This window comes from Alosa sapidissima, chromosome 9, assembly GCF_018492685.1.
Source record: "Alosa sapidissima isolate fAloSap1 chromosome 9, fAloSap1.pri, whole genome shotgun sequence".
In the NCBI taxonomy this organism is placed as follows: domain Eukaryota; kingdom Metazoa; phylum Chordata; class Actinopteri; order Clupeiformes; family Clupeidae; genus Alosa; species Alosa sapidissima.
In genome coordinates this window covers 8254230-8278486 of record NC_055965.1, presented here as the reverse complement: position 1 = coordinate 8278486, position 24257 = coordinate 8254230, and the positions used below count along the sequence as shown (strand labels likewise).

General features: G+C 41.5%; 2 protein-coding genes across 3 annotated transcripts; one reads left to right on the top strand and one right to left on the bottom strand.

Annotated features, from left to right (window-relative positions):
• The first annotated feature begins 631 nt into the window (after positions 1-631).
• LOC121718154 (flocculation protein FLO11-like) lies at positions 632-7779 on the top strand. Of its 2 annotated transcripts, XM_042103024.1 has the most exons (13): positions 632-918; positions 1121-1208; positions 1322-1505; positions 1628-1866; positions 2844-2969; positions 3101-3218; positions 3327-3436; positions 3677-3774; positions 5403-5573; positions 5915-6234; positions 6460-6585; positions 7035-7266; positions 7309-7779. In XM_042103024.1, exons 1-13 carry the CDS (start codon positions 842-844, stop codon positions 7631-7633), a joined length of 2214 nt encoding a protein of 737 aa, XP_041958958.1. In that variant the 5' UTR covers positions 632-841; the 3' UTR covers positions 7634-7779. The 2 variants fall into 2 exon arrangements, with proteins under 2 accessions (XP_041958958.1, XP_041958957.1); XM_042103023.1 differs by having other exon boundaries at positions 7035-7779.
• Positions 7780-9671: 1892 nt separating this feature from the next.
• LOC121718155 (butyrophilin subfamily 3 member A2-like) lies at positions 9672-23765 on the bottom strand. Its single transcript, XM_042103025.1, has 21 exons — positions 23645-23765; positions 20273-20320; positions 17860-18210; positions 16415-16570; positions 16031-16165; positions 15669-15734; positions 15324-15407; positions 14987-15037; positions 14662-14706; positions 14395-14445; positions 14221-14283; positions 13319-13321; positions 12473-12559; positions 12145-12216; positions 11963-12025; positions 11589-11684; positions 11264-11338; positions 11088-11150; positions 10182-10268; positions 9965-10032; positions 9672-9842 (listed from the first exon to the last, which is right to left on the bottom strand). The coding sequence occupies exons 2-21, from the start codon at positions 20316-20318 to the stop codon at positions 9822-9824; spliced, it is 1683 nt and encodes a 560-aa protein (XP_041958959.1). The 5' UTR covers positions 20319-20320; positions 23645-23765; the 3' UTR covers positions 9672-9821.
• Positions 23766-24257: the final 492 nt, after the last annotated feature.

Sequence of the window (24257 nt, the reverse complement as noted above, 5' to 3'; positions counted from 1 at the left end):
ATACTTATGACTCCTATATTTTAAGGAAGAACATTTATTTGTTTATGATAAATTAATAATTTACAAAGAAAATTGGTGTCCTTAAACTTAAGGCATTCCTCTTTAGCATGGATGCCAACACTTTTGACCATCACTGTAAGTGGGTGTCACACATATAAATCACAGATTGTTCAGTAGGCCTATATCTGTATAACCCCCCAACATACTATCAAGTAGCCTATTGGTGCAAAGAAAATTAGGCATGTCTTTCCATACCTCAAGCAAGAAAAGAAACAGTGCATCACAAAGAGGCAGAGCATTTTTCACATTTCACGGTCACATTCAGCGCATATAAGCTAATAATATGTTTGTATTTAGGGCAGGATGCCTGTGAATTTGATTGGATAGACATTTTTGGTTAAGGTTACCACAGACTGTGCTATCGGATTTCCTTTAACCTTATGGTGAGCTGTTCAGAAACAAAGCTTCTGCTTCCTGTAGGAGAAGAGACCCCAGGCTTTGTGTCACTCAGCACAAATTAACATGTGCTGGATGGACCAGTTGAGGACTAATTTGCAGAACGGCATTGTGTCCTCCTTGCCTCAGGGTGGCAGTAACTATACTTCTATAAGAGCACCAGAGTCTTCTGGACACACGAGATAGAGAGTTATGTTCACATCACATCCCTCAAGTAACCATCACCAGAGAATGTCACTTTAGTGGATGTGTTTGTCAAATCGAGTCATGCCTCATGCCACAATTTGTTTTAAAACATTGTGGGGATGCAATTGATCAGGTCTTCTGTAGAATTTAGTCAAATAATTTACTACCTGTGTTTGACTTTGCTAACTCACGGTGGGAAATGGCATTTGCGAACTTATTTTCCAGTCCACCAGGGGAAGTGGATTTTAACGCTTTAGCGTTTACCCATCACAAAAAGTAAGTTCATAACTCAATATATCGCTGTATATCTTTAATATACAGTTATCGTTGAAAGAGTGGACGTGTGTTCAGTCTTTAACCAGATAATGTGACAGAGGCCTGAGTGACTATGCTGTTGTGGTACTCAGGCAATTTCTTCCATTGAAGTTTATCAAAGTCTCCTTCCTGATCAAGCTAAGTCACCTTCTCTGTGGCATAGGTTTAGGTCGGACCAGCCATATCAGAATCCGAAGAGGCACTATGAGACCCCCAGGAACACAAACCCAAAGAAAAGAAGGAGAAAGAATGTGAGTGTCTTTGACAATAAATCACCATCATTCAGAACCTACTGTTAGAGGTTGTCTTCATGCCATATTGCAATACAGCATTTCAGTTTAACCTTTAACCTGTTTACCCTCAGAACGTTTCAAGAGGTGATGTTAGGAAGGGGTATGAGTCGGAAAAGGAAAGAGGACATCGCATGGGGCCATTTAAATATGAAGAGGAGCAGGCAAATGTCCATCAAAAGCCTAGCCAGTGTCACATAAACAAGGAAACCAAGCTTCCTGGAACCCCACAAAGCAGTTTGGGGCCTAGTTCTGAAGGTGGGTGTTTGTTGTTTACAACTTGGATTGTCAGAGGAATAGGCAGATTACAAGAGGACGCATCTGGTTGATGTTCGAGTAAATGTGCTGCTAAGATTAACAGTTTTTGCCCTGTTGTTTAGGTCATCAGAAGAATGGACTAAGGGTCAACAAGAGAATGCTCTTTGCCAAAAACAATATGCACAGAACAAACATGAATGAAGATGTTCATAAGCGACAGGGCCGGGATACCAACAGTGGTAACGGCTGTGTTTTTGATGACAAAAAAAGGGCGAAGATGTCAAAACGAAGCCACCAAAATGATTATTTCAACCAGAGATCCGAAGCTGGATCGAAGAAAGGACGGGACAAGTGGCAGACGGTAAGCCAACAGTGTCCATCTTGTGTTAATGGAATAGCCTGATCAACCTAGCCTGAACTGGTCTCCTACTGCGGCCCCTCAGGGTAGAGCAGTTTCAAATTTAATGGCAAACACCATCATAATATTCTGACACTCTAAAGAACACCATCATAATATTCACACTCTAAAGAACACCATCATAATATCCAGACACTCTAAAAAACACCATCATAATATTCAGACACTCTAGAGTAGCTGAGGGCTGTATTAGGACTGCTACATTTTCTTTCAGAACCAGTGCCAGTATTGCAGTATTCTAGGTAACTTAAAAGAGAATTTGGTTTTCCGTTTCTCAAGGTCACGAGTACTGTCGGTACGAAAACAAAAATGGAAACAATCGGTTCTACCTAGCTCCGAGTTGCTGCAGCCAAGCTGCCACTGGCAGCTACAGTGCTACACTCTGGGGGCATGAACATGGGGGCTGTATGCTAAACACACATGGAATTAACCCACTGGAGAATTTTGCTGGGAGAAATATTACAATTAATAATGTTTTAATCTCAGTAAATGAATTAAACTGCTGGTTCCAACAGAATATAGCACTATATGGATATGTCTTAAGACACTTAACAGTTCAGCTTGTACTTGAACCTCTTAGAGCAAGAACTAAAGTCACACTGGGGCCAGGAAAGGTTTCTTCCTGATAAAAGGGGAGTTTTTCCTTTTCCTTCCTGATAGAAGGGTTTTCCCTCCCTTGCCTTCTTGTCACCTTAGTGCTTCTGTACAGATGTACTTCAATACAGACACTACACTCCTGTTGCAAAGTGCTAATGCAGCATCTGTTGCCCCAAGGCTTGGTGCCAGGGCTGTAGTGAACAGGCTGCTGGAGGTTGGCTCTGCAGGATGGAGAAATCCCATTGGTGTACAGTCCTTAGAGGGGCTGGCAGTTTGGCATCTTTTAACGTGATGTTTTTCTCGTTTCTGTGCTTATCCTCCAGGGGAGACACAGGCCCCAACGGGAAGAGAGGAAGCCCTTCATGACGCAGGAATTCAAAGAGCAGAACTCCATAGACGTGAATGGGCGTCTCTTCTGCAAGCACTTTCTCGGGGATAGGTGCCTAAAGGTGAATCAGCCTTGAGACATGTATGAGAGAGAGTAATTCTGTAAAAATAAGTGTTCCATGTCATTTGCAGTCTTTTGTTGGATCAGATTGGATTATTTATTTATTTGTTTGTTTGTTTTTCTATGTTTTAGGGCGATCAGTGCCAGTTTGTGCACTCCCATGACCTCGGAGGTTTTAAGTTCAATGGAGTCTGCAAATTTTACGTCCAGGACTGCTGCTTGAAAGGAGACAATTGTCTCTTCATGCACAATATCCTTTGGTCTCATTTTAATGTGGTCAGCATCAGCACCCAAAACATGACTGTATGTTTCTAAATGCCCTCTTAAATGTTACAGCTCCTTGACTTTTTTTTTGTACAAACCTTCCCCTGCAAGTTCTTCCACACAGGCAGGAAGTGTTACCAAGACAACAGCTGCAAGTTCTCTCACGATGCACTTACTGAGCTGACCAAAGGACTGCTGGACAAGGTCAGTACTTGGACTGATACGATTTATACAGTAAACATCCAATTATGTCATATCCTAGTTGCCCTCTGTGAGTTGTCCCAGAGCATGCACTGGGCTAACAGGTGTGTTTTCTTGTGAAACTGAAGTCTATGCTGCTTTGCCACACAGTCAGACCTCATTGTTAGTCTGACTGTGGGCTGTAACCGTTCAACATGTGGACAGTGAAGGCTAAACTTGGAGATGTTTGTGTGTTTACTACAGTTCCTTGAAGAACAAAAGGTGGCTCGTGAGACTTTGGAACCTGAAACCCAACAACCGGAACCCAAACCTCCTGTGGACTTTGCGACAAATCCAGTAAAGTGTGTAACTGAAACTGACACGGACACACACAGACCCGCTTCAGACAAGCAACAGTTGGTGTAGTTTCTGGCCAAACGTCATTGCCTGTAGCCACTGCATTTGTTAACACTATCAGGCTAAGGTGAAAAGAAAAAAGAGCAACACTGCTTCCTTCACAATCAGTCAGTCCTTCATCAGGGTATTTATGATGAAGCTCTGACTGACCGAAAACGTCAGTTCATTAATATTAATAAATTGGATGCACCGTGAAGAAAGCAGTGTTGCGCTTTGGTAAAGTAGCTGCACCTGCAGTACAAACTATCAAGTTTTCCTCCATCGTGAAACACTAGATCAGGCGGCAGGGCTCTACAGTGGGCCCATTTCACTCGCACATGCGAGTAAAAATGAGGCCGTGCGAGTGCAAAAAAATATTTAGCCGCACTGGTGCGAATGACTTCTAACCATGTCAATGTTTGTCTACAAAATACACCGCAATATCGAGAAACATTACTGGTGCAAACCATAGAATCACGTCGCTAATGCAGCATAAAAACTACACCTCCCATCAATGTTAGCAGTTTCGCGTTGTGACTCGCTAGTAGTCGCTTCTATCAAATCCAAGAGCGCGCAGAAAAATGGGAAAGTTAGACTAGCCAGCCAAGATGCAAAGATTGAAGAAATTAGTTCTTCTATCCACCGAATTCATTGGATATAAGAGGAACAGGATGAGATTCTGAGAATGCAGTGAGAGAAGGAAAGGTAACCTAACATGCCTTTTAGCCCAGTTGACGTATTGGCTGCGATATGCAAAATATAGCTGTAGCGAACGAACCGGCACAAAAGTACCCTCCCGTAATACTCCCATTTTATTCAAAGATAGAACGCTACTGACAAGTCCAGGCTTCCACGCATGTATGTTTGTTTACACCGAATACAAGCTGAAGTGCAAAACGAAAGTAGGCCTAACGTTTGCCTACTGCCCCCATCAATGCAGATATTTCAAATAAAAACTAAAAGTATAAAACATATATCCTTGATTAGCCTATGTTGGGTTTTGTGGAAGAGAAAATAGACTGTTTTAGTAGTAATAGTCTTATTAGGCAGTATGCAGTCAGATAGGTCACCATGGGCATATTTGGATTAGCTATAGATGGATTCACAAATAAATAAATTAGCCTACATTTGGCAGGATACTTGATATACAGGCTAAATGCAAATATGGCAATGTATTATATTATTTTACATTAACAAAATGTAGGAAAATAGAACAGACTGAAAATAAAGTAGGCACTGATCTTTAAAATCCTGTTTCCTGTAGCCTAAATGTTGTCAGTCATTCTTAATATTCGCAATTGGTGCACTGGCATGTTTAACTGTTAGCTGCAGTATAATGTTAGATTATGTGTAAGTTAAGTACAGAACTGACTGTGCTCCCAAATTTTTGTCTGTGCTCCTAAATTTTTTACCTTGGGCGCACAAGTGCTCCTGAAAAAAAATGTTAGTGTAGAGCCCTGAGGCGCCATATTTATACCAGTAGCACAGTGAAGCTCTCGTGTCTATTTGTTTGTTTATTTATTTATGCGTGCTTTCTCTTGTGTCTATTTGTTTGTTTGTTTATTTATGCATGCTTTCTCGACTGCCCTCTCAGGTTGAGTTTCTACAGCACGGCTCCGGCCCCTGAACAGCTGCCTGTGTGCCGGTTCAGCTTTGGAGCGAAGGACAGCGAGTTCACTCCCGCCTCTACCGCGCAGGCTGCGCCCTCTACACCTCAAACTGCCCCACCACCAGACACCTTACCAGCGCAGACTCGCCCTCCGATGTGTGTAACACACACACACACACACTTAAACATACACATGCACACCTTACAGAAAACTAAACCTGCTTTAACTCTGCCGTTTTTAAACTATATGTTTGCAAGATGTGTGCATATAGTATTCTTTTTGCTTCCACTTACAGTTCTAGTAACTCCATTAGTGGATCCTCTCACTCCATTGCATTCCTTTTTAATTGGATCAACACTTCATCAAAACAACTCTATATCAATTATGTGATCATAGCCAAACAATGCCAAACATGAGCTTTTCCATGTCATTATTTTAGCAATGAAGATGACCTTCACCTAGTGTTTGTGAATGCTCTCCTTTCTCCAATTCGCAGGTCAAGCCTTTTCAGCTCGACTCCGTCTCCTGTGTCCCGGCCTGTGTGTCGGTTCAGCTTTGGAGCCAACAATGCCGACTTCACCCCAGATCCTCCCAGCTCTGTCCGCCAGCCTAGCCCCTCTCCTGCCAAGACAGACCCAGCAGCGTCCGCTGGACCCGATCCGGTGCCCGACTCCCGCACACCCCTCAGCGCCTCACCACCGTCCCCCTCACCAGCGCAACCCGGCGGACCAAGCGCCACCATCTCCTCCCTTCCCTCTGGAGCTGGAGACGGTCCAATGGTCAAGACGGAGATGCCCAGTTCCCCAACGCCTCCTGGTAAGGATCTGCCTTCTGAAACGCTTCCGCTGTGATATAACAGATTTACGTAGCTGTTAAGAGATGGACAGGTGGGGTTCAAAAGGCCCAACAAACACATAACGTTCAGGGATGGTTCCCTAAAGGTTCAAAAGGGGCCCTGTAATTTGCATTCTTTATGTCAACAATGTTAAATGGTCAAGTTCCTGAGCGCATTGTGGCATGCTTTTATCTGTTGGTGTCCAGGTCCCACTCCCTCAGTCCTAAGGACCCTCTTCACCCCTCTGAGTCCGTGTCGGCCCGATGATGAGGAAGAGGAGGATCTAGAGATGGGATGTAGTCAGGATGCAGGCCGAAGTTGCACTGATGCAGGTAACTGACATCAATACCTGTATGCAGCAGTTCACCTGCCAAATCTTATGTATTGTGCAGATTTTATTCATCCAAGTTGTAAAGCTATAGTAAAGAAAAAAAAGGTGCCGCACACTCTGAGTTACAATGAAAGAATGTTTAATGGCCGGTAACGTTTCCCCTTTGGGATCAATAAAGTATCTATCTATCTACGATTCGGCCTACATCAGATCGCATGTCTTTCTGTTACTTGTACTTAGTCTGCAAGTTGGCTGGATTTTTCACCTTCATACCTTTTTAATGTTTAACCATTTTTGTGTTTAATAGTCCTTGTTTATGACTATTAAACTAACTTAATGGGACACTGTCTCTCCCAATAGACACACCACTTTTACAAAAATATCCATGTTTATTTATATTTGCTATTTGAACAGTCAATCTGATCAGTCTCTGTGCTTGTCTTGTGTTAGCGCCTAGGCTCTGCACTAAGGATATTAGTAAGGTCAAAGAGGAGAGTGGAAGTCACACCGATGCCCCACTGGTTGCCCCAGACCAAGTGCTTACCCTGAAGGCAGAACCAGACCTGGTTAAAGAGATGAAGAAAGAGGAAGAGGAGAGAGAGCCTCCGACCGCCCCTTTAAAGCCGGTCCCCTGCTTCACCTCGACCGCCCCTTTAAAGCCGGTTCCCTGCTCCACCCCTTTAAAGCCGGTTCCCTGCTCCACCCCTTTAAAGCTGGTCCCCTGCTCTACCCGCAAGTCCTACAGACCCCTCACTGTGGACCCTCCACTCCTCCCCTTCACTGCGTACCATGCCCAGCCGCCACCTTCTACCTCTCCTCGGGATGTCAGTGCAAAGGCTCTCACTCCCAGCGTGGACTCCAACTCCCAGAGTGCCGTGCGGCGCCGTGCCCCTCTCCGCCCTGGCGCAGGAATGTGCACGACGCAGGCAGAGTCCCAGGGTCGGCACAGTCTGCCAGTGCAGACTCTTACGTGGTCTGTGCCCTCGACACACTCCGTCTCACGGTCAGCGCTACAGAACAGGAGTCTGAATTCTGAACTGGACCCTTGATGAAGGTTCAAAGTCGTACAGGACTACCACGAGGCACGAGCAGCTGCCTCTACACCAACCTCTCTAGTGGACCGGACTACTGACACTACACAGAATGTCTCAGCAATCATTCAAATCATGGCTTATTTTTTAAAGTGACAGCTTTATTTTGTGTTGTCTTGGACATTGTGCTTTGCGATGTTTGAGATATATGTAACAAAAACAATAAATGAACCACAGTAGGAGTTTTGTTTTAATTGAATATAAATTAAAATGACACTTTTTTTAACTGGCTTTCAATAACTTTGTTTTCTCATTTTCTCACAACAATGACCCTTTCCGTTGACTGTAATGCAACAGAACAATTTCAGATTAAAGTTTTAGCCTTTGAGGAGATCTACATTAAACTCTACCCTGTGTTTATAGTCTAGGCAATCTGTGAGAAAGAATCACCCAACCCAAAACTAATTGCAACAGAAATGATTTTGTTGTATTCAGTTCATATCACATACAAAAAGTTCATGAAAATCCAAGTGGTGGAACATTGTCAAAATTGGAATTATTTGTGCACTCCCAGGGGTGGGCAGTATTTATTATGCATAAAGTACATATTTAAAATACAAAATAGTATTTTGTAATTTGTATTTGATTGGGTAGAAGAAAATGGCTTCGTATTTTGTATCAAACATACTTATAGGCCTAGGTGTGTATTTTTGTAGATTAAGAATATTGCCAAATATTTTACAAATCACAATACTTTTTTAACCAGATTCTTGAATCAACAGAATACATGGAAACCGTTATGAGGTTCCTTGCAGTATTGCTCCATATCTATGACCACTTACGTCAATATAACCCCAATTTTAAAAACAATTAATAAAAGGGTTTACACAGCGTAATATCATTATGGGCATGCATTGACAGATACTTCATTCTCTGTATTATACAGTACCCTCCAGAATGATTGGCACCTCTGCTAAAGTTGACTAAAAACCGGTATAAAGAATAATTTGTTTGTGATTTATTGTAATCTCACAATGAAAAAAAAATAGGATAAATCCAACCTTAAAGGGGGAGCAAATTTATTTTGAGAAAAAGGAAAATCTCATTAAGAAATAAATATTTTTAACTAAAACACGTTGCTCACAATTATTGTTATATGACCGCCGCTCAGCCTTGTATCTGTTCCGCGAAAATAAATCACACTAATCAATTTGTCTCCATCTTCTACTCCATCCCCCACTCTTGAAACTTTTGTGTATGCTTGTATGGCATGCCTGTGTGTGTGTGTGTGTATGTGTGTGTGCGGGCCGCAAAAAAAGTAGCCTACTGGCGCTGCAAAGGTGAATAGCTTTGTAGCACTAGCCAAAAAATGTGTAGCATCGTTATAAAACCTTTAAAATCACTAAACAATCACAAGTAGGGCAGTTCATACCAGTTCATCCATTGCAACTTTCTTTTTTACTTTCCACCCTGAACATGGGCAGAATGTGCAGGAATGAGCAGCGGTCATATTTTGTACTGCTTTGTGGTACATCTAGTTTTTCCATAGCTGTATATATCACCACTATAAAATCTCCAGCAACACACAAGTGGGCCGCGAGCAACCCAGTCTTTGTGAACCAATGTTCGTATGGCAAAAAAACAGAATATTACATACATTTGTGAAATTCTAAAGAACCTTAGAAATCAATGCACAATCTGATAATTTCAATCCATAATTTTCACTTCATACAGTTCTCTCTCTCCAGGGCTAAACACAGGAACCAGTGGGAGAGTTGGTCCCACATCACAGATAATGCAGAGGCATGACTGAGAAACACCATCATAAAAGGTCAAAGAATGCCTGCAACAGTCTAAAAACACTCCTAGCCTATTAAACTGATATTTATTTTCCTCCTGGACTGAAGTAATTTTCGGATCAGTGTTAACAAAGAGACCCTGGTGTTTGTCATAACAGAGAAGCCAGCAGCCATTCTGAGGAGTTAAAGACACTCCATGCTGTCCTCTCAGTGTGTTACTGCAAACCCCTACAAACCAGGATGGTTTATCATTTACATTCACCTCCCAGAAGTGTTGTCCTGAACTGAAGGTCTCTTTACATAGAATGTATGTAGACATAGCGTTTAGTGTTTCATTTCTGTTTGGTTTAGTGCATTTCACACTTTTCCTCCTACTATCTACTTCCAGGTCGCCCTTTACACTGGCTTCATCCATGGTGAGGATTTCTATATAGAGAGAGCGAAAGAAAGATTATATTTCACACAGCACTCAATCCTGTCATCTGTTTAAACTTGGAGTACTATTTGATATCATACACATGTGAAAGTATGTAGATTCTCCATCTTTACCTTTAAGACGTTTCACTGTCTTCCACGGTTTTACTTGGATTACTAGTCCGTGATTCTGAGAAAAAGCACCTGGAAAGTCAAGAGTTCAGATAGATTAATATGAAGAATCTACTGAAAGTTGTGGTACTCTGAAAATCTTTCTGATAGAAAGAAATTGGAAATTTGTGAACTGTGCCATGATACATATGTTTTCCAGAGTTTTCAGATCAGTGTGTTACCTTCATTTAGCTGCTTCAGTTCCTGATTCTCTTTCTCAATATCATTCAGTTTTCCCTCCGTTTTTTTTTCTTTATCTTCATCATTTGCTATTTTACAAATCACATCACACATTACATTTTTATAAATAAGTCAGTAGTGGACATACAATCTTTCTTGAGGCACATTATAATAGTTCAGTCAGGACCATTACAGTTAAGGAGAGAGTATTTATTTGAATTTGCAATAAAAATGCATTTATTTTGTGTTGAATGACTTTCATACCATTCCATATGCATATACAAGGTCCTCTTTGATAAGTAGTGTTACGAGGCAGGGAGGCCAGCTCTTCATTGTCTAGGGTTTACTACGATAAGTTCTCCCACAATTCGCAACCTAAAAGAATATGACCAAAACTCCACAACAGCTAATCCTATCCACTAGCCCTACGTGATGGACATGCGTGGCAGTTTGACCTACTGTAGCTTGGGTGGCAGTTTGACCTAGCTTGTGACCTAGAGTGTGTGCGTGTCAGCTTGGCAGAGCCCATTGAGAGGTGGCTCCCACTGCCCAGTGGCTCTATGACCAAAAAAGTGCTACGGCTAGCACAAGCATCGGGTCTTTGTTCAGTTTTCTTTTAGGTGGTGATAATTGTTGTTGTATAATACTGCTCGGCCTAGAGCCTGTAATAAAGTTTATATATAATCCAAAATGTTAGCAAAGTGTGTGTGTGTTTGTCCACAGGATTCTCCAGCAAGCCGAACCAAAAAAACAATTAACCAAGGATGCCAGTGCAGGTGTGCCTTTACCAATTAGCCACAGGTAGTGACATCACTGAAGCCCCGCAGGCCTGTCAGTCAGTGCTCTCCCTACCATGTGACCTAACCTATCCTAACAGTAGCTACCGGTAATAGAAACTTGACCTTTACCTTTAATCTGGTGGTTGAGTCTCTCTACTTCTCTCTTATTCTCTTCCAGTTGACTCTGCAGCCCTGACATACAGATATGAGTTGATGTAAGAAAGACATTTACACCAGTAGTCAATTCATATATCACAAGGTTTGATAAATAAGCTAGTGCTGTTTACACTGAGTATGAGTAATACCTGTAATCTTCTGATTCAGAGCCCCCACCTCCTTTTTCAGAGTCTTCTCCTCCTCACTCTGTTTCTTCAGTAGGTCTGGCAAATGACACAGAAGGTAATTTTGTATGTATTGCATATTGTCCATGGCTAAAGGACAGAATGCCTCTGTTTCATTCATTTCACCACCCTAATGTATATGACTGACTTCCTTTCAACACAAATGCCGAATGCCAGAAATGCAACGATACAGGAAACTGTGATTTCTGATGTTTATAAGAAATAAATTAGAAATAAGTGAAGGGTGTCATGAGACACGTTTTCCAAAGTTTTCAGATAAATGTGTTACCTTCATTTTGCTGCTTTAGTTCCTGATTCTCTTTCTTGATGTCATTCACTTTTCCCTCCAGTTTTTTTCCTTCATCTTCATCAGTTGCTATTTTTCATTTTCCAAATCACATCACACATTACATTTTTATAAATAACTCAGTGGTGGACATATACTCTTTCTTAAGGCACATCATAATAGTTCAGTCAGGACCATTTAAGTTAAGGAGAGAGTATTTATTTCAATTTGCAATAAAAATGCATTTATTTTGGTTTGAATGGCTTTCATGGGACCTCCCTGACATTCCATGTGCATATACAATGCAATACAGGTCCTCTTTGTTGGTATAAGCAGCTACTGGGAATAGAAACATGATACAAATATACACACATTACCTTTAATCTGGTGGTTGAGTCTCTCCACTTCTCTCTTATTCTCTTCCAGTTGACTCAGCAGCCCTGACATACAGATATGAGTTGATGTAAGAAAGACATTTACACCAGGAGTCAATTCATATACATGTATCACAAGGTTTGATAAATAAGCTAGTGCTGTTTACACTGAGTATGAGCAATACCTGTAATCATCTGATTCAGAGTCTCCACCTCCTTTTTCAGAGTCTTCTCCTCCTCATGCTGTTTCAGTAGGTCTGGCAAATGACACAGAAGGTAATTTTGTATGTATTGCATATTGTCCATGGCTAAAGGACAGAATGCCTGTTTCACTCATTTCACCACTCTAATGTATATCACTGACAGGCTTTCAACACAAACACAAATGCCTGAATGCCAAAAATGCAATGATACAGGAAACTGCTATTGAGCTAATGTTTAAAAGAAAGAAATTCTAAATAAGTGAACTGTATCATAAGACTATGTTCCAGAGCTTTCAGATGAATGTGTTACCTTCATTTTGCTGTTTCAGTTTCTGATGCTCTTTCTCGATGTCATTCACTTTTCCATTCAATTTTTTCCCTTCATCTTCATCAGTTGCTATTATACATTTTACAAATCACATCACACATTACATTTTTATACATAACTCAGTGGCTATATCAGTTTGAGACACATTATAATAGCTCAGTCAGGACCACTTAAGTTAAGGAGAGTATTTATTTCAATTTGTGCATTTATTTTCGGTTGAATGACTATTTCACGGGACCTCCCTGCCTTTCCATATGTATATAATGCAATACAGGTCCTCTTTGTTGGTATAACTTTGAGAAACTGGTGCGGAGTCATATCATCTCCTGCCTGCCAGCTGACCTGGACCCCTTTCAATTTGCTTACAAAGCAAAGAGATCCACTGAGGATGCTGTTTCCACAGCACTTCATGCCGCACTGACCCACCTGGAACAACAAGGGAGCTATGTAAGAATGCTCTTTGTGGACTTCAGCTCGGCGTTCAACCCCATCCATTCACAACGTCTGGTGTCTAAGCTGGCGGACCTTGGGCTCCCATCACCCACCTGCAGCTGAATATTGGACTTTTTAATAGGCCGCTCTCAGAGGGTCAGGTTGGGTTCCAACATCTCCACTGCTCTCAGCCTCAGCACCGGCTCGCCACAGGGCTGCGTGCTTAGCCCGCTCCTCTAGACTCTCTATACGTATGACTGTGCCCCCAACCACATTAGCAACAAGATTGTAAAGTTCGCAGTTGACACAACGGTAGTTGGACTCATCTCGGAGGTTGGTGAGCTAGCATACAGGGACGAGGTGGAGCGGCTGGCAGAGTGGTGCTCAATCAACAACTTGCTCCCCAACACCACAAAAACAAAGGAGCTGGTCATTGACTTTAGAAAGAACAAGTCTGACATTCAACCACTCTTCATCGGCGGGGCCTGTCTGGAGAGGGTTCCGGTGTTCAGGTTTCTGGGCATTGAGCTGGAGGACGACCTGACATGGTGCGCCAACACCAAGGAGCTACTGAAGAAGGCGCAGCAGAGACTGTACTTCCTGAGAACTCTCAGGAAGAGCAGTCTACCCCATTATCTGCTTCTCGCCTTCTATCACTGCTCCATAGAGAGTGTGCTCACGTATGGACTGTGTGTTTGGTACGGTAGCTGCACATCCTCAGAGAGGAAGGCGCTTCACAGGGTCGTCAGGGCAGCAGAGAAGACCATAGGCTGCCCCCTCCCCACTCTGGAAGAGATCTACGCCTCCAGATGCCGTAGGAAGGCAATAGACATTTCAAAGGACCCTTCACACCCAGGTCACTGTCACTTTCAGCTCTTGCCTTCAGGCAGGAGATACAGAACAATGAAAACCAGGACAAACCGTTTAAAAAATAGCTTCTATCCGAAGGCAATCATGGCCCTTAACTCTTCAAATTAACTCTTGAAATAGTCTGTTCTCGGCCCCTAACCCACTGTGCAAATTCTATGGTGGAGTAATGCTCTTTTTACCAGTGAAATATGTACAGAACCATTCCTGTTCATAACCAGTGCAATATATGTTTATATTCTTTTTATATTTTTATATATGTGCATTTTTTAAACTATTTATTATTGTTGTTATGCAAACCTCATGAGTTGACAGCACTTTCAAATCTCGTTGTACCTTTGCAAAAAGTGTTAATGACAATAAAGACTATCTATCTATCTATAAGGAGCTACTGGTAATAGAAACATGATACAAATATACACACACATTACCTTTAATCTGCTGGTTCAGTCTCTCCACTTCTCTCTTACTCTCTTCCAGTTGACTCAGCAGCCCTGACATACAGATATGAGTTGATGTGAGACAGACATTTACACCAGGAGTCAATTCATAGTGTCACAAGGTTTGATAAATAAGGTAGTGCTGTTTACACTGATGAGCAATACCTGTAATCTTCTGATTCAGAGTCTTCTCCTCACTCTGTTTCTTCAGTAGGCCTGGCAAATGACACAGAAGGTAATTTTGTGTTGTCCATGTGAATAAAGTCAATATTAACCAGTAAGGCCCAGAAGCTTCAGTATGTCTGAGTCCATGACTACAAAGGCCACCACATATCCTGATGTCTTCATTCTGCTGTTCCACTCATTTTGCCTCTCTGTCAAGGAAAGGAAAGGTGTTGAAAGAGCAATGATCTTTCAGCAGTTAATACTCACTCTCTGTTTCCTTCCCTCTGGCACACAATTCTTCCTGTTGAGACTCTGGAATATGGCAGAAATTAATGTTGACACATGATGTTGACATGATGTGTGATGACAAAAGAAACATTAATGACCATTTTGATTGTTCGTTCTTTACAAATGGGATTACATTATAAGATTATGTTGAGCACATATATGGAGGTTACGTTTTGTCAGATAGCTCAACATAGTATCATAAAACATCTGTTTTTTAAAATGTAAAAGGATTTAAAATCAGTTCTGTTTCAAGGGCTCAGATTACACAAGATCATACATGACACTTGATAACATTAAATTTCACCTTGTGAATTACCTGCTGCTGTTTCCTTTGAATATTTCCATTTAATAAAACCTACAGGAAAACGGTCTTCTATTAGTCTACAATATACATGAGCACAAATATAATATATTGTATATTTGTGACAATAAAGCAGCAATGTGAAAATGATATGGACATGATTTAACATGATCAGCAAGTTGTATAGGACTGTATGATGTAAATGAATTAAACCCTATGCATTGTACCAATGAACTACAATAAATACCATTACTATTACCTATAATTTTACTTCACATTATTTCTAACATTGGATTTAAACATGCCATTATTGGTGCCACATTACTGAAACTATCCAAACCTTTTTTGTACAAGATGAGTACAGTAGCAATGGAAGACAGAAGCAACAGAACCAGACCACTAATGAAAACTTCTTTCCAAGGGCCTGCACAAGGTAAGAAAACAGACGTTTAGTGTTCAAAACAGGAACCTAAACTGAAACACTACATAACTCATACATAACTCATCACTCTTAAATGAAATTAAATGACACCCACAAAAAATACAAAAACATTGTAACAAAACAAATTTCTACCCAGCATTTAAAATGAGCATTAAAAACCTACCTGTGTTTTCTACCTGTGAGACCATATTTGGTGTGGTGGGTGTGTAGTGGAATCTTCTCAGTTCTGAACAGAACTCCTACCTTTACTCTTCTGTTTCAGATTCTCCATCTCTGCATCTTTGTCCCTCAGTATCCTCTCCAGTTCCACATTTTTCTTTAATTAGCCAACTCAATAATCAAACTAAGTCACCCTTTCCACCTTTCATTGTGCCTCCCTGTACTCTCAATACACTCATTCAAATGTAAGTCTAGCTTCAACTGTACTGTACGTTTGTACATGCTATTTGCACCCCCTTTGCCTCCCAAAACAGTTTTGGAAAATATGGTAAATACAGCAGTAATATCAGTGCTGTAAATAACATAACATACTATTGATGAATCACAATAACAAAGTCTTACGCAAACATGTATACATTTATACCTACAAGGAGGTATATCTATACCTGTGCCAGTCCTGGAGGTGTGAGGTAAGACCCTGCTCTCTTTTCTCTCCTCTTCAGACAGACCTACAGAGCACGCAACCCACTCGGAATCAGAGGAAGAGTGCAACAGCCAGGAAGTCACAAGTCCACGTGCATCTGAGAAAAACATCACAGACAATTTTGTATTATTTAAACTGTTGGCCAAACCTGACGATCACCATGCAATGTTAACCACACTGGCACAGTGTCTGTATGTGTTAAGTGCTTGGCTGAAAAAACTGTAAGATGGTTCCTGCAAACAAGGTTTAGTCAACGTACATGAACAGCCTGTCTCCCAAATCACCAATTAATCACGCATGTTAGTTTTCAGGTGAATGTCGCATTTTGATATATTACTGCACTCACCTGTCGCACTGTGATGGTTCTGACTGGGGATTTCTGCGCCTCTGTTGTTTCTCCAGGTGAGTGTAGGCTTTGGAGACCAACCATCTGACACACAGGTAACATTCACCTGCCCACTGCCCCCATCACTGACTGAAAGGACCGGTGGGGAGCCCATCACTGATAGGAGACGTTGGAGGAGACAGGAAGGAAGATCCATTAATCTCCAAATGTACAGTTTCAAGAGAATGGAAGTTTGTTTTTGTATCACCTGAAGAGCCCTATTTTGGTGATCAGAAACGGATGGTCAGAGGCGCAAAGTTTATAGACATTAAAAGCATGGCCAGTCCACAATCACTAATTTAATGGCGCTTTGTGATCAAACACTCAGTGCAAAAGGGTTGTTCTTATGTTTCTTAATCAGTCATGGGTGTGTTTTGGGCGTGACATCCTTTAAATCAATACAAATGACATCTGCTATTCCCTTTAACAGCAAGCAGCGCAACTTGGTATTTTGATTGTCAGCTGCGCATTTGAAGGAATCTGCTTGCACGCAAGACCATATGCAACAGGGATTCCATTAAACCTTCCTTTACTAAAACCTGTTTGTGACTAGCATGCATCTGCACTCACATATTATTTGAACTCATAGGTAAGGTGAAACTAACCTCACCATGGTCTCATACTGTAGTCAACGACAAAACAGTTCTACACAGTTAATTACTTTCACTGTTGACTGACAAGGGGTTAACATCGAAAACATAGCCTGAAAAAGCAACACTTACCCCAAAAATGCTCAAATGACTGAATAGGAACTTAGAAAGAGTCCCGCACACTTACCAATCCACAAGCAATTCTTTTTTTTTAATTAGAAATTACAACGATGAAGAATTTACCTGATGAAGGTCTAAGACCGAAACGTTGTGATTTCTAATAAAAAGAATAATTGCTTGCGGAATGTGCAGGACTCTTTCTAGGTTCCTGATCTGCGACCTTTTGTCATATCCTACGCACCTGCCCGACAAAAGGTGTGCAAAAAGCCTTCCTATGATGCAAATGTCTGAATAAAAATCCTAAGGACATTTATCCGCCAGAGTTGCTGCTTACATCTCATGACAGAGCGTCTTCAGCTGTCCTTTATATGCGCCTTTCGCTATAGACCAGGTTTTCCTTGGTCAGCGGCATAATGACTAGTCTTAGGATGTAAGATAGCGATTTTTGGATCATGCGCCAGACCACATCTTATGTGATTAATTGCCACACTCCTGGGGCAAGGTTTAATAAAAGTGGAGCACAAAATTCCTCACTTTAGTGAGAGTAAGATAAGAATGAGGCTCGCGTCACGCTTTGCACCACCTTGCGCTGGGTGCATGATAGGGCCCATAATGTTACAGTGGGTTATCAATGACTGAGCAACATGAATAATAATCATTAATGCAGTACTTTGATTGATTGTTATTTTTTCCCACCTTTCACAATGAGGTGAACACTGGCCTTATCGTACCACTTATCCCCAGCAACAAAACAGACAAACTCTCCAGTGTCTGCCAGTGAGACGTTCTCCAGTTTCAGGGACACGTTCCCCTTCTCCAGCCCCCCTATCAGTGACACCCTGCCCCTGTACTGAGGGTCAGCAGGCTGCTGCTGGATCTGCTGCTTCTCATAAAGCAGAACTGGAGTTTTGTACTTATCAGGTTGGTGCCAGCGCACTTTTAGTGATGCAGTGAACGCAGGAGAGAGTGAACAGGGCAGGATGACCGAGGATCCCATCCAGACAGAGAGTGGGCCATCAGGAACAGACAAGGTGAATGTGTCAGGACCTGAAGACAGAAAGAAAGAGTCAGAGAGGGCAACCTGTGTTTCCCCACATAGTCTTCATATACTGATGTATATTTTATACTGTAGCAATGACATGTGTTTCAATCTACAAAATCTAAATAATATACAAAAACATTTAATGTCAAGAGAATATATTAAAAGTTATCTAAGTCTTGTTACGTGGTTTCTAAGCTAGAACCATTTTTGTTTCTAGAACAAACATCTCTCTGTCCCCTGAATAAGCTGTAAAAAAACAAAAAACGTGGTTCTTGTGGACAACCCAGGCTCCAAAAACTGCAACGAAAACCGCCCGCTCGAGCTTGGACCATGAAACATAACAAACTGTGTTCCAGCCAATTACAGACAAGATGCGCATTCATGACAGTTTCAGGAAGCACACGAGGGAGGGGCGAGCTAGCACTCTTTTTTTGTTTGATAATACTTCAAACGTCAACAGAAGTGACGTCACCCAACCGTGTTTTAAGAACCTGTAAGAGCTCTCACCCAACCAAGTTTAGAAATCACACAGAACCACTTAATGGTTATAATACCTAGTATAGTATCCAACATGAAACCTTACGAATGGTCTGTCAATTTGCCTAAGGCTGTATTGGAATAATATTCATGATGCGAGAATTTGCACCAGAAACTCTTTTATTGACTATAACCTTGATTTGTAACACATTCATGTTTGGCACATTTTGTGGTTTTGCTGCAGTTCTCAAAGTGTGGGGCGCAGACATGACAGGTGGGCTGCACCAAATGGGAGGATTTTTTTGTTGACGATCTTACGTCAAGGCAACTCAGCCCCGAACTAAATGAGATTGAGGCAGAGGTTGTGAGCATGGACAATTTGATCAAAATCAGAGACTGAAAGTGCAACACTGAAAGCTGCACTTTGTGATGAGATGGGAGATTCAGAGCTCAGAGCAGATATGCGGCTCTTTTTAGAGGAGGGCATGAATGAGGCAGGCTGCAAGCAAATTCAGCGTTTAACAATTTCTGATGAAACAGGCCTATCTCAGCAATGGAATATTTGGAAAATTAATTCTGGCTTGGAGTGGAGAAGGAGTTTATTCTCATCGGGCAGAGGTGTGTGTAACTATGTGTATTTTTCTTCCTTTAGCCACATCCTGTCTCTGTGAGATGGGCTTTTCAGCTGTTGCTTCACTGAAAACAAAGTACAGATCTCAGCTGAAAAGTGGCAGTATCAAACCGGCAAAACCATTGCGAAAAGATGTGCAAAACAGGCTCACTACAGTCACTAATGCAGTGATGAAACTCATACATTCACTTGCTCATCTATCTTGCCAAATGCATTTGCTCTTTTTCTGCACAGATTGCAAAGTGATAAAATTAAGTGATAACACAATTGCACCTTACTTTATATTTGAACTTGGTGTTATTTGAGGCAAGTAATAACGTCATTACACTCTTATTTTCTCTATTTTCGAACTTGGTCTATTTTGTTACCATTTTGTTGAGGGGAAGGGCTTGGAAATCCCTTGTCCAAAGTGGGGAATGACAGAAAAAGTTTGTGAACCACTGTAGCATTGCAACATCGATTATACAGGTAGGTATAGGCAATAAATAGAAGTCTATCGTCATGTAATCATTATCTAGCATGGTAACATGGTAACAAGTAGGCTATATTAAATATATAATATTGTAGCGACCGGCTGTCAATCAGGGAGTGCCCGCGCTATGCATAACCCCGGGCACGCTCATGGTTGGCAGCCTGGCGAGAGGGGGGCGGGACTCCCGGGGAATATAAGCTACGGTTCAAGGAAGTTCTGCCTCTTTCGGCTCTGGGCCTGACACGGCCCGCTGTGTGTTATATGCTGCATTGTGTGCTTTTGTGACAATAAACCAGTTCATGAAACTCTGGCTCTTGGTGAAACGCTACAATATATATATATATATATATATATATATATAGCATATATGGCAACAAGTAGGCTATAACCAAACTCTCTGTAGAATGTTTCCTTGTTTGTTGTATTATAGACCAGATACATTATTAAGACTGGATGAAGCAAACATAAAATTAGTAAGAACACTTACTTTGTGCACCTCGACAGACAGGTAAAAAGAGCAGCAGCCACCACATCACTGCCAACAACAAAACAAGACATTACTTTTATATGTGTCTAGAACAGAGACACAAACACACACACAGGGGGTAATAAGTAGCCTAGCCCAGGGGTCCCCAACCTTTTATGTGCCATGGACCGGTTTTTTTTTTCACGGACAGGGGGGGTAGTGGGTTGGGGGTTCCATGTTCCATATGTGTTGTGCATGCATTACTTCAAAAGAACTAGCTCCAGTTATGTACAGTGAAGGTAACGAACTCTTAAAAATGTGAAAAACGTGAACTTGAAGAAGTAAAAAATTAACAATAGGCCTATGAACTATGAACAGGCCTATGAACTATGAACAACTTTCACAACTTTTTCAAAAATTGAACAACTTGAAGCTACATCTATCAAGTGTGAACATGCTTAACAAAATATGGGAACAAAACATGGGAACTAAACGTGCATTACGAATATAATCAGTGGGAGCCCTGTGCTTGTTTCCCTGCAACAAGAAGGTTCCATCTGGGGGTGATGGAAGACAGTGGCACCCTCAGTGTGTTTGAAATGTCCAGTCGATTGCGCAATTTGGTCTTAGTTGCAGTCATTGCAGAAAACCCGGCCTCGCATAGATACGTGGTGGAAAACGGTAGCAACGTTTTAAGCGCTTTTACGGCTATCTCGGGATATTCTGCTTTAGTTTTGATCCAAAAACCCGCCAGAGAGGTTTCCTCATACACACTCTTAAAACCACCGTCATTTGCAATTTCGATCAACTGCTCTTCCTCCTGCGCTGACAAGTTAGGACTATTCTGGATATTGACAAATGGGTTGCGGACCCACTCATTGGTTTGCCGTGGATCTTTGGAGGATGGGAAGTAGCCTAACGCTCAAACTCATTTGAAAGCAAGGATCACAAGGTGATCGCGCACCAGCTGCGAGAGTCTCTCCCAAAATCCCCACTACTGTTTGGAACATATCAAATAGCCTACACCCCGTTCCCATTCGTCCCCACAAATCCTCAAGCTTGGATTTAAATACAGTGACTTTATCTGCCAGTTTACAGTCGTCATTCTCCCCTAGAGTGACAGGTTGAGGTCATTAAGCAACCCGAATATGCCACACAGGTAAGCGAGTTTTGACACCCAGTCCTCATCACTAAAATGTGCAGCTAACGGTGACTTTTTTCTGTAAGAAATGTCTGCAGCGGCTCTCGCAACTCAAACACTCTGGCCAGTGCTAAAGATGCTTGTTTTTTGTTGCTCATTCTAGCAGTTTAGCTAACTTCGTGTGACACTACCGTTCGCCAAGAACTGATCAAGTGAAGTGAGCTGACCTGAGGCTGCGCAGCGCTGAAGGCAATATGTAAAGTGTTGGCAGGATAGACAGACGTAAGAAAATAGACCTTGCAAAATGCAAACATGCGTGCAATCAAACAACTGCATATAGGCCTATGCCATGTAAAAACGTGACATTATTGCGAATTAAATTTAGTTTAGTTTGCATGCATTTTTTTTAAAACTCATGTCGTAGGTTAGGAATGTCCCACGGCCCGGGACCGCTGGCCTAGCCTATCTCCTGTCAAGCTATGGGTTCTTGATTAATACGTTTTTTTTTCTTGCTGTTGGCCAGTTTTGAGTGAGCCATTTTCACACTTTCAGAAGGAAAAATGTCAATCGTTCAGTTTGAATGTCTACGTCTGTGCAACTCGCAAACAATCAAGAGATTACCATCCAACCGAGTGCTAGACAGCTAGTGCATGCCGCCAGTAGCCATTGCTGTTACAGTTGCTGTGATTGGACCTAACGGAGATGAGTAGAACTAAAAAAGCAGTGTGGAATCATACAATCGTTTGCAGATAATTTAGTGTAGATAAGAGAAAATCAGTATAGTGATTACTGTAGGTGATGGTCCGTATTTAATGTTGTTTGGGTCCAGATGTGGAGTCCCCTGCTCTAGAATCTTAGGGCAGAGACGGGGGCGGGCCTTTGTGACAGAGGCAGAGATGGAGGGCGGGGCTAAGTAAATCCCTGTAAGGCGCAGAGATAGGCTACAGTAGCCTACATACTACAGTAGTTGTAACTTCGGCATGACAGGATTAAAAAAAAAAAAACAATTTATGAATGTGCATAAATGTATGAATCACTGAAAACCTCGGATTAGATTGGGTTTAACCAAATGGCCCTTGTGGGTCTTTAAAACTGCCCACCTATACATGAGCTCCTCCGTGTCTCTTCTGCCCTCTGGTCCCACACCCCCCATGACATATAGACCTGCAGAAGCTGTCAGAAATAGTCTGCCGTTCACCCGACAAGAAACCATCCCCAAAAGCTGGACCCACATTCTGGAAATAGCCTACAGTAAAACCCTCAACCAGCAATGCAGAATCCCAAGGAATGCCTGATACTGTGTTCTACTATGATGGCCCAACAGATGTTTCTGAATTTGATGAACTAGTGCAGTGCCCGTTCAAACATGCTATTCCTGTAGAAAACCTGTAGCCCAATTATATGCCTGCAGGTGCTTTAAAAAATAGGATGATAGAGAAAAATATCATTCCAGCTAAGCATTCAATAATGAATACACTATACTGTAGGCTACGTTATAATAAATGTGCAGTGAGCAGAATTTTCGCATGCCTGCACACACTTTTTCAGCGCTGTCCAGATGGGAACTCTTTGCTAGATTTATTTACAAAATGTGTTCAACTTTCATTGGTGTGTTATACAATTATGATATGTATAATGATTGTTCTCTTCATCAGATGATCTTCTCCACGTTGAAGCCAAAGCATGATATTGATATGCAAAGGCCAATCATTTGTTATCATATATCTAGCCTACTGGTTGATTCATAATGGTCTTTGAGCTTTTGAGAACACTGTTGTTGTTGTACAACATTTGTTGGTGTGTCCTGCAATTCGACTATCCTAACTCGAGTTTCCCATTGCTTACGACTTTGCTTAAGCGTTCATGTGCTCGGAAATAAGTATTTAGGATATTTCCGCAATCACTTGATGGCCGCATTAAAAACTCACAAACTCCGAACGCTTTTCTACTCGAGAACTCAACTATCCGAGGAACATGTGAATGTAGCAAAATTACATTGTCCTTGGCAAACAAAAAACAAATAGCCTACATTTAATTGTATGTAATAAACAAAAAATGAAACCCTGCACATTCAAATAGGCTATTTCTGGAATAAAGGGCATAAAAGGTAGCCCATCAAAATAAGTAGGCATAGTGACGCAGCAGTGGCAAATGGGAAAATCCAAGGCTACTGCTAAGGAAAATGAATAGAATGAATTGAAAGACTTGTGCAATGTTAAAATAGCCTATAAAATTGCAGGTTTTGATCTTACCTGTCCACCAGGATTCAAGATGTCATAAAAACCAGGATTGATTTTTGTAGTTTAGGCTATAACGTAGCCTCTGGACAAACTGCGCGGGATGACCGGGGTGAATCACTTACTTTCGTTTTCTACTGATGCGCACTACTATGCTGTATCGTTAGGGGGCACCACGCCACTGACTGTTCGCATAAACCCATTATCTTACTTCTGACAGTCACTTTTTTAGCCTAAATCTTCCCTTAAATATATTTCCTTATACATTTGAACATTTCTTTGAATTGTGCACATTTCTCACTTTCTTGAACTTATTTTTCAGACAAAATTTTTTTTTTCTCCTCTACAAATTAAGCCGATATTAACTGTAGGCCTACAACACTAGACTAGCCTATTTAGTCACCTCCTTTTGAAACAGTTTAAATGGGCAACAATCACATCAATCACATAGTTAGGCTAGCCTACTGCATTGCCCAACTAATCTTAACATATTCAATAGGCTACTTATCTTGTGCAGTTCCTGGTCACGTTTTTGCTTTAATTAATTTCAAATTAACATAATTTTCACCTTACCTGAACCTTAGCGCACATCCTATGGCACTGCAGATTTTAAGGTACATTATGCAGG